This window comes from Dendroctonus ponderosae, unplaced genomic scaffold (genome assembly GCF_020466585.1).
Source record: "Dendroctonus ponderosae isolate FM_Combo_2020 unplaced genomic scaffold, Dpon_F_20191213v2 Dpon_F_20191213_5, whole genome shotgun sequence".
In the NCBI taxonomy this organism is placed as follows: Eukaryota; Metazoa; Arthropoda; class Insecta; order Coleoptera; family Curculionidae; genus Dendroctonus; species Dendroctonus ponderosae.
In genome coordinates, this window is record NW_026018715.1 from 13,916,462 (window position 1) to 13,925,525 (window position 9,064).

At 42.8% G+C, this 9,064-nt stretch overlaps 2 protein-coding genes across 8 annotated transcripts in view; one reads left to right on the forward strand and one right to left on the reverse strand.

Moving 5' to 3' along the window:
* Positions 1-41: 41 nt before the first annotated feature.
* LOC125502391 lies at positions 42-1,692 on the forward strand (the record flags this gene model as incomplete). Of its 4 annotated transcripts, none has more annotated exon segments than XM_048667023.1 (6): positions 42-133; positions 200-367; positions 422-631; positions 692-775; positions 833-1,007; positions 1,482-1,692. In XM_048667023.1, coding segments are annotated over 5 exon segments (729 nt in total), but the record flags the coding sequence as incomplete, so codon positions are not given.
* The window catches only part of LOC109545446 (serine/threonine-protein kinase tousled-like 2), a 51,270-nt gene continuing 43,713 nt past the window's right edge, over positions 1,508-9,064 (reverse strand). For 2 of the 4 annotated variants that reach the window (XM_019916150.2, XM_019916151.2), the window contains 10 exons: positions 7,748-8,007; positions 7,526-7,654; positions 7,296-7,472; positions 6,744-6,907; positions 6,379-6,684; positions 6,112-6,321; positions 5,772-5,919; positions 5,462-5,712; positions 5,171-5,390; positions 1,508-5,109 (listed from right to left, as the gene is read on the reverse strand). In XM_019916150.2, the coding sequence (XP_019771709.1) occupies positions 4,894-5,109; positions 5,171-5,390; positions 5,462-5,712; positions 5,772-5,919; positions 6,112-6,321; positions 6,379-6,684; positions 6,744-6,907; positions 7,296-7,472; positions 7,526-7,654; positions 7,748-8,007 (2,081 nt within the window). In that variant the 3' untranslated portion in view covers positions 1,508-4,893. Of the gene's footprint in view, positions 5,110-5,170; positions 5,391-5,461; positions 5,713-5,771; positions 5,920-6,111; positions 6,322-6,378; positions 6,685-6,743; positions 6,908-7,295; positions 7,473-7,525; positions 7,655-7,735; positions 8,086-9,064 lie in introns of all 4 variants that reach the window. The other 2 variants (XM_019916149.2, XM_048667019.1) reach the window with 2 other exon arrangements.

The window sequence follows — 9,064 nt, forward strand, 5'->3', positions numbered from 1 at the left end:
ACATTAATCGTAATTTTTTTTTCATATGCCTTTTTTCGCAGGACATTTTTGATGTCCCCTCTTTGGATGTGAGGGTTTTTGCTGATGAGCTGGTTGGTCAGCTGGACTGGATCGAATCTAGTCCCCGGTCCAGGTGAGGCCCGCGTTTCGCCGTGTTTCATCAAAACATGCCCGCTCTAAAATGCTTGCTTTTTTAAAGAGAAAAACTGGGAAGAGACAAGTTGGAGCAGATGGTGAGAGCGTTGACGCTTCAGCTAATGGCTCACTGCAGCACGATCACAGAGAGAATAGAAAAAGAGACTAAGATGTATCGCAGTGAGTACGAAGGGCTGTTGGACCTCATCACCGATATATCTCACCGTTTAAGGTAAGCGCGCAAGTGAATCTAACACGGCCGGAAGTTGAAAAGCGCAACTTTTAGAGATCATGTGTGCATTGGAACATCAGAGCCAATAATTCCTGTGCATGTTTTGCTGGAGGAAGTGAAACAGCGTGTGAAAATGCTGGTTCAGAACGCCGGACAAGTGAGCGTATTGATTTCGGAACATCGCATCAAGTGGTGTTGGGATTTGATGATCAGCCATATGGCCATGTTACAGCAGGATAATGAAGGGTTGCGAGTCCTTTCCAGGTACATTAATTGGAAAAGTGTGGAAAATGGAAAAACCAATGGTGGTATTGTTTTTTTTAGGATAGCGTCCCAATCTGATCAAACCGATGTTAACAAGATACTAAGTGCGCCCGCAACATCGGTAGGAAAAGACAAAAACAGAAGGTATTTTTGCAGATTGTTTATTGTTGAGGCTGGGAAACTATGAAATTTTACTTCCACAAGCTACTTTGGATACTCACTCAAAGCGACATTCCTCTTTGTTATCATTTTGGTCGTTGTTATGGCCCTAATCATTGCAATCAACCAGACTTGTCGCATGATCGTCGACGATGCTCAATATTGTCCTTTTGACGGGGCTGTGGAAAGGATTAATCAAGGACTACCTCCACTTTAGGTATGGTAATGTGTAGGCTACATATTAAATTTGTTCAACTTGTTATTTTTTCTACCAGTTTTCCGTTTGTTGTTTGTACTATTACTCCTGTTTTTCATGTGTTAGTGTGGATTTTCTTCTATTTATGTTTGGCACTTCAGGCACTCGTACCCGAGTTATTACAATCGACGGTTACATAACTGGAATACATCAGCTAAGTGTCACTGCTAAATAAGAGAAGATCGTGTAAATGCGTTCGTTGACTGTTTGTGATCTGAAAGCCAAATATATTACTTAGATTATCAATAGATAATTTATTTTTGTTACTTACTGGTTTATGTTGATTGTCGAAGGAAACTTGTGTGTTGTATGTGCGTAAACGATGTGTTCTTCGAACAGTATTGGATTAATGTTTTTTTTTATTAACAAACCGTTTAAACCCAATACCCAGCTACATGCGATCATAAATGTATTTTTTTTATTCCACTTTGCCAGGTGACGAACCAAATCAAAGACCTTGCTAATTAAATCATTAAAACTTATATTTCTTAGAATCGGAGAGAAAAATAAATTAAGTTAAATTTTGAAATCTTATTTGTGTACTTTGATACATACTGTATTTACAACGGTAAAATATACCTAAGAAAAATGTGAACGCTTGTATAAAATAATGTATAGATACAGTACATAAACAATAATATAACGATACATTTTTTGCTTGCATCTAAACATGACTATTTTCCTACTCTTATCACAATGTCCGCAGCCATCGGCCGGCCACTCCACACGAACAGCACAGTATAAATAAGTAACATGTATTTTTTTGTAATTGCGAGTTTTCAATTATAATATGGACATGTTTGGCTTTTCAAGTATGTTGCAGCAATTGTTTGCGATATTTTGGTATTTACAGTAACGTGATTTGCGGTTCAGTCCAAGTGATTGATTTAGGGAAAACTCGGAAAAAAGAACATTTTTTAACCATGAGAGATGAGTTTTCCTGGGGAATCACAAGTGACTGGATCGATCCGGTTATCCCGGCCAAAACCTGCTCTCGGCGACCTTAACAATGTGTAATATACACTAAATATACAGTAATTGAAAAAACAACCTGACCGAAAGCACTTTTTCGCCATGGGATTCAGCATTGGTGCCCAGATCGCGTTTTGGTGCAGAAATTTTGTAAGACAATCCAATGGTTTTCCTACTTAAAACCGTGCTTCACTTAACGTTTTCTAGCGTAAAACTGTTTATAATTGTATACGAAACGAGTATAAGTTGACAAAGATTGCTAAAACGCAATGAGTAAGAGAGATTTATAAAGAAATACCATAAAAATGCCTCAAATCCAAGCACCAAGAATTGTCGTACAAAACTCATGTAGGCAATGCCTAAATTTGATACTGATAACCATTCATCTAACCCTATCGAGATATATTCAAAATAGAGTATTTATGTACAATATATTGATAAGCTTAGTGCCGAAGAACAAATCATTTTGAATATACGATGAGTTACAAGATTTAAGCATTCGACTACGCTCCGATGTCGGAAGGAAAACATTGTCGTCCCTCCTTGCGGAGATTTGGTGGCATTAATATCAGTTCCTAGGCAATAACGACAAATGTGAAAAAGCCAAGACAGGTAAAAAACCAATAACCAATCGAGAAATGCAAAACAAAAATCCACAATTCGAAGAAAAGGAAATTAACAGTAAATTCTAAACTGGTAGCGAATGCTGCAACAATTCTGCAATCGATAATAAAAGTCGTTTCATAGAACAATAATAAAAAAACTTCATCAACAAAAGATCAATGTTAATAATATATAAGATGCTGCGGATCTAGTTCCAATCGGCCAACTCTGTTCACAATGTGCAAACGGAACTGGCCCTATTATTACAGCGGGATTCATAACAGATTTTGCCATATTCTGGATGCTCAGTGAAGGCTCGATGTGGGAATTTACCCCGATGAGCCAAATGCATTAGAAAAAAACCACGATATGACAAAAGCTGTTCTAAGTCTAAATATGAAATGAGTGTAAACGAAAATTGCCATAAAGCAAGGCCACTTCATAAAATACCTCTAATCATTCTCTACAGTACAGTTTCATGCCTAAAAAGGAAACACATTTGCACTTATATCCTGTCATAATTATAAACTTCACGTATCCATGGATGGATACGTGGTAAGTGGGGCTGGAGCGGCCGCTCTTTGATAGGAACTGTTGCCTTTTCGCTTAACTTTGCGTTGATTTTTTACTGAAGCTATTCGTAATCAGGCTTTCCGCATGACATAAAAAGAGCAATTTGCAAGAACGTTACTATCGCAGAACTATTCAATCGATCTACCAGGACGCGAGGATCTCAAACGCATTGAGATCGTTCGAATATTACCAGATCGTAGATTCAAATAACAAAAACATGAACTTTCATCCATCGCGGAGAAACACATACACCCCGGTTTACAGCTCAAGACTAGAAACAATGGAAAACGTGCAAACTCTGACCGAGTTTGTAAAGAAGTTCAACAGTAGGTGTCTCAATGTTAACATGTAGTTCTCGTTATAATTGCGTTTTTGATCAATTTTAGTGTGGAATACTGCTTTCTTGATCCCATGGTGGCACCATAATAACGTACGTAGCTTCACCACTGTTATGGGTTAAGAACGAACCACTTTTGCCCATTACAATAACGTTTAGCTTTCCTCCCATTATTCATAGTACATTACGGCACTAGAGACGAAAGTCGACGCTTATTACTTTCCACACCGGGTGAAGAAAATGTGACTGAATAATGGGGCAAAAGGTAAATTGTGATTGTAATGAGTAAAGTGGTGAATGAACAGTGGCGAAACTACGTACTTTAATCGAACTGGAGTAGAGCTTGTTTAATGAAACACAGAACTAACGTCAACGTTATTGTAAGAGCCCAAGTGAAACAAACGCTTCGGTTTTTTGATCTAAAAAAGGCCTTTGTTTAAGAACAACATTCTCAGGAGCTTCTGAAAGACTTTCCTCGTATGGCGAACACTATTTTACACTGTGTTTGATAACATTGTTGTTTTTTCTGAGTGGTTGGCTTTTCAACATACGTTCTGAATGCTCAATAGTTTCGAGTCGTTTATTCAAGGTGGTTGGATATGGTTGTAAAAAACTGCACCATCAGATTGTCAGGCTGTTACTCTAATAAGAGTATTTTCCCGACCAAATCCATTGACTTGCAAAAAATAAATGCTTCAACGGACTTGGATGGTTATTTTACTGTTGCGTTGAGAATAATCTATTTTTGTTTATACCTGGTGTTGGGCATACAAAGTCCTTGCCGAGAGAGCATGCAATTTGAAAATTTCAGGTTTTTTATTAATCTGGGCCCTGATCGCAGAAGTATTAGCAGGCTTAGCTACATCTAAACCAACCAATCCGGCGAAAAATGTTGGGAGAACAACAAAACACGTCTATTGAAACCGCTTCTATGAAAACCCCCAGCAAGGACTGCATCGGCCGAACGCCCGCTTTATAATGACTAGGATAAGTTTTCTTTATTAGTGAAAGAAACTTACGAATGAATGTCTATTTGGGAACACCGGAAACTTCGGCGACCAGCCCCACCTAACACGTGAACGCAAAGTAAGCGTTTCAAGCAACAAGAAATGGAAAATGTGACGCTCACAAATGTACCTCGCGACATTTGACGTCCTAGTTTTGTCTCGCAACTGGGTTCTTCTCACTAAAACAACTTGTAACAACAACATTTTGGGTGGTTTTATACAATCTCCTAGACGCCGCACAACACCGCTATGTGGCACATAGTCTGTGGTGCAACGCGAAAACTCGCGACCCTTTCCGTAAATTGTATATTTGAAGCCAGTCTTACTTGGATGACTTTCTGAACACAGCACTGCACTAAGATGAGGACGAAGCGTTCATCGCTCCGAAGATGCCCGTTGAAAAGGAACTGGCCTGTTGATGTTGTTGCTGCTGCTGCTGCTGTTGCTGAGCTTGATTGGAAGTCACCCGCGAGTGCTTCGGCATGGGAGGTTGCAGGTATTCGTGTTTGGCCAACGACAGAACATCGATACGATCTTCTTTGCGATAAGCCAGGCAGCTTCGTATGAAACTCTGCTCAAAAATGGTTGCGGGATTAGTGCGTTACTGAACTATTGGGGCTGCGGCCCTTTACCTTAGCTTCATTAGTCACAGCGGGCTTGTTGGCGAACTGAACCTCAGTCGCCTTTAGGATAGTGTTCTCCTCTAAAATAGTGGCCTGGGACTGATTGTGCCCGAACGGCTTTTTACCATAGAGGCACTGGTAAAATATCACACCTACGCTCCAAACGTCCACTTTCGACGATATCTTTGGCGGATTTTTTCCAACTACAAAACACTCTGGAGGTAGATACCTGCAACAAGCAAGAACACATTGTAACGACGGTCGCCTGTGAAAGTTCGGTCTTCAGCTCAAAGCACTTACCAGTATGTGCCGGCGCCCTGCGACGTCAGATCCATGCCATGATCAGGATTGTAGTTTTCCTCATCCATCACCTTGCTCAGACCGAAGTCGGTGATTTTGATCTCGCCGCAAACATTCCCTTCGGTCAGCAGAATATTGCCCGGTTTTAGGTCGTAGTGAATCACAGGGGGCTTGATCTCGTTCAGGTACTTGAGCGCCGACACTACCTGCATTATGATAGATCTCGCCTCTCTTTCTGGTATTGTCTTATGCTGGAATCAACGATTAAACGCCCATCATTCTGACTAACTGTCGCAATCGCTCCACTCACCTGCTTTAAATAAAAGTCTAAATCATGACCATCACAGTATTCTAGAACTGTACAAAACGAATTTGCATCTATTTCGAACACATCGTATAACTTAACTACGCGGGGGTGATCCAACGCCTTATGGATATTGTACTCCCTTAAAGCATGTCTGGAACAAGGGAAAACAAACGCTTAAAACAGTCGCTAGAGAGGAGAGTGAGACTGCATTCATAAGAGCTAGTCAGTCCCGTCTTGAAACAAGTTTGACCATCACAGCTGATCTGGATCGTGGTTAGCATCATACTATTTCATCTATCTCAAGCTAATAAGGTCTAGCAAATGATTTTACCACCGAACTCACTTGATATAGTTTGCCTTCTTGTCCTCCTTCCAGTCTTTGTTGAGCTGGTGCACTTTACACGCCACATACCTCTGCTCCTTCAAGTCGAACGCCTTATGGACCTCACTGAAGCCACCCTTGCCCAAGAGCATCAGCAGCAGGTAGCGCTCATTAAGCACCGGATGGTTGTTGAACCTGGATTGGTCCTCGTTGTGGATACGTTTCAACTCCCTTAAACAATACCAGTGAGGACTCTGCTCACACTCACTGCTCACACTCACAACTGACCTAATATGAAGATTCCGCTCCCGCTCCAATTTCTCCATCTCGAGCTGCAAATCGGCGTCCTCCTTCTTCAAGGCATTCTGTCTCAGCTTTAGAATCTCATCCGCTTCGTAATACTCCTGCAACGTCAGGGAACCTGGAACGGCGTCCGGCTTGAGGAACCCGCTATCCGTCGTGGTGCCGTTGTGAAGGGCACTGGAATTATTCCGTTTCCTGCCGCCGCCCTCACTGTTCGACGGCCGTTTCTTCAGCAGCAGTTTCTTCTGCCGGTCGATCTCCTCCCGCTCGGCAGTGATCTCCTCCTGCCGCCTAAAATCCCCCACAAATTACTCACACAGTCGGTGGATGCGCCACCTTCAATCACTCACCTTGCCAGCTCTTGGAACGCGTGCCCGTCCGTCCAGTTTTCCTGAAAAGTGGCACCCACCCGCTGCGTCACGAACTGTCCCAATCTTAATCTATTCTGCATGCATTTCTGGCGCGCTTCTTTCTTTTCTATTGAGCTTTTCTCTTTTAGTAACTTTTTAACAACCTGCAAAAAACATTAAGGCCATTAGTTGCGGGTTTTGCGGAATGTTTGTGCAGTCGGTGTGTTCAAGTTTGGATGTTCACAACTTCTGTAGTTGTAGTAGTCGGGTTTATGCAGTGGATTGATCAACATTTTGAGCTGATGGCTTTGGAGGTTTGCAACTTTGCTTGTCTCCTGAGGAGCAGCAGAGTTCGAGTTCTATTGAAAAGGGCCCAACAACGGATTGGGTATTGATCACATGAACATTACTCTCTTTGGGGGTGAATTTTCGTGAGACTCAAAAGTCTTTCTTTGAAGGTGGAAAACGTTAAGGCTTTTAAGAATTGAAATCTGGTGATCCGGACGGCTTGGACACACCAACTCGCCTGGCGCGCTCTTCGCCGCTGATTACCTCAATGCATTTGTTGACCTGCTGTTTGTGTTGGTCGATGGCCTTTTGTTGCGTCGAAATCTGATGCCTCAGCTCTTCATTCGTCCGCGTCAGTTCTTCGATTTTATTATTCCGTACCTCCAGATCGGAGGACGCTTGCGTCTCGAACTCGGTGATCCGCTGACACGTTAATTCAGTCTGAAAGGGGAGAATGAGGGTTTGCGGCGGAATCGAAGTTGGTTAGCACCTACCTGTATAAATTTGCTAACCATACATAGGGGTGGCAACCTCGGATGAGGCTGCCGGGAAGAGGTGATGAAGTCGAAAGGCCCCGTCGTCACGGGCGAGGGAAGCCCCACTTGTTGCGGGGATGGAGGTAACTGGAAAAAAGTGGGCCGTTTTCAAGCTCCGCAGCGGCAAACTCTGGACGTCTGCTTACTAAAATTGACGCGGCTACTTACCATGGGACTTACCATAGGATAGGGTTGTTGTGGACTAGGACTTTTGGCACCGCCGTGCCGAATGGGACTGCTGCCCGAATGTTTAAAGTACTCGCTGATTTTCTTATCGGGCGGCGGGATGGGGATGCGGCCTCCCCCACCGCCCTTGACGACTCCCCCGCCAGCCAAGCCGCCCCCCGCGTCATCCGCTTTGCGTTTGCGCTTCCGTTCGGGGGCTCGCACAGTCTTCTCAGGCGTGTTGGGGTCCACTTCCTTGTCGCTGTGAGACGAACCTTTGGTGAAAACAATCATGCTATTAGTACCGAGAAGAAGAGGCATTTAGCGGCCGCCGCTGTGCGCCTGCCGCGCCGCTGAAAACAAGGAAAGGCACGGTCTTACTCATTTTTAGTACTACCACTTACATATCGGGAGGGTCAGACAAAGCCGGTTTGGGACTATGAGAGTGGGGCCTGATATGCAATGTGCACGAGGTCAAAATGCCTTTATTTCTAACTGCGTTTGCGGATCGAACACCTCCACTTGCCCAGTCGCTGGATTCGTTTTGTGACTTCACCACCACCGTCCACTTAGATCATTCGATGCGTCACGATCCCGGTTTTTCTTAATATAACCAGCTTTTGTTCGGACGCTCTTTGCAACGCATTTTCGGCACTATTTGAGTCCCTATCTAGTTAGAAATGAGGCAAACGGGCACCGCAATGAAGACACTTCGAGTCGATTTCATTCAGATTGTGATTGCACAGCGCGGCCAATCATACACGAGCAACGCCAAGTTACACAAATTAAAATATGTAATTGAAACAGGGGGGACTTTCACCGCACTAACAATCTATAAAATAATTTGCCGTTTGAATCGCATTACGAAAGCTTGAAACAAGAACTTGAGTCCCAGCTTAATTAGGCAACGAACAATCATTTTCATGGTTTCAATATTTCGATACTGTAATACTTTAAGCGTTGTTTTTACTTCGTTTGGTTTATTTTCTTCAGTAATCTGCGAGTGCAAATGTTGTATAAGTTTAAGAGGACCATTGACCACAAATCAAACGACAATGCTATCGATACTTCGCAAATATTACCGCTTAAATCTGGAGCGCAGCTCGCTTACATCGCTTGGTTCCCCAAAAAACAACCAGAAGCTTTATTCCGTTAAGTTAAACAAATATAGTTTACTTCATTCAGCAGCTTTATCTTCAATATGAAGTCGAATTCGTAAAGTTGCGCAATCCTCAAACATGTTTTGCAGCTTAAATATCAACAGTTTTTCGTTCGAGTCGGTTCAAGCTGAAATCAAATTGAACAAACGCGCCTAAATATCTCGGGTTTTTT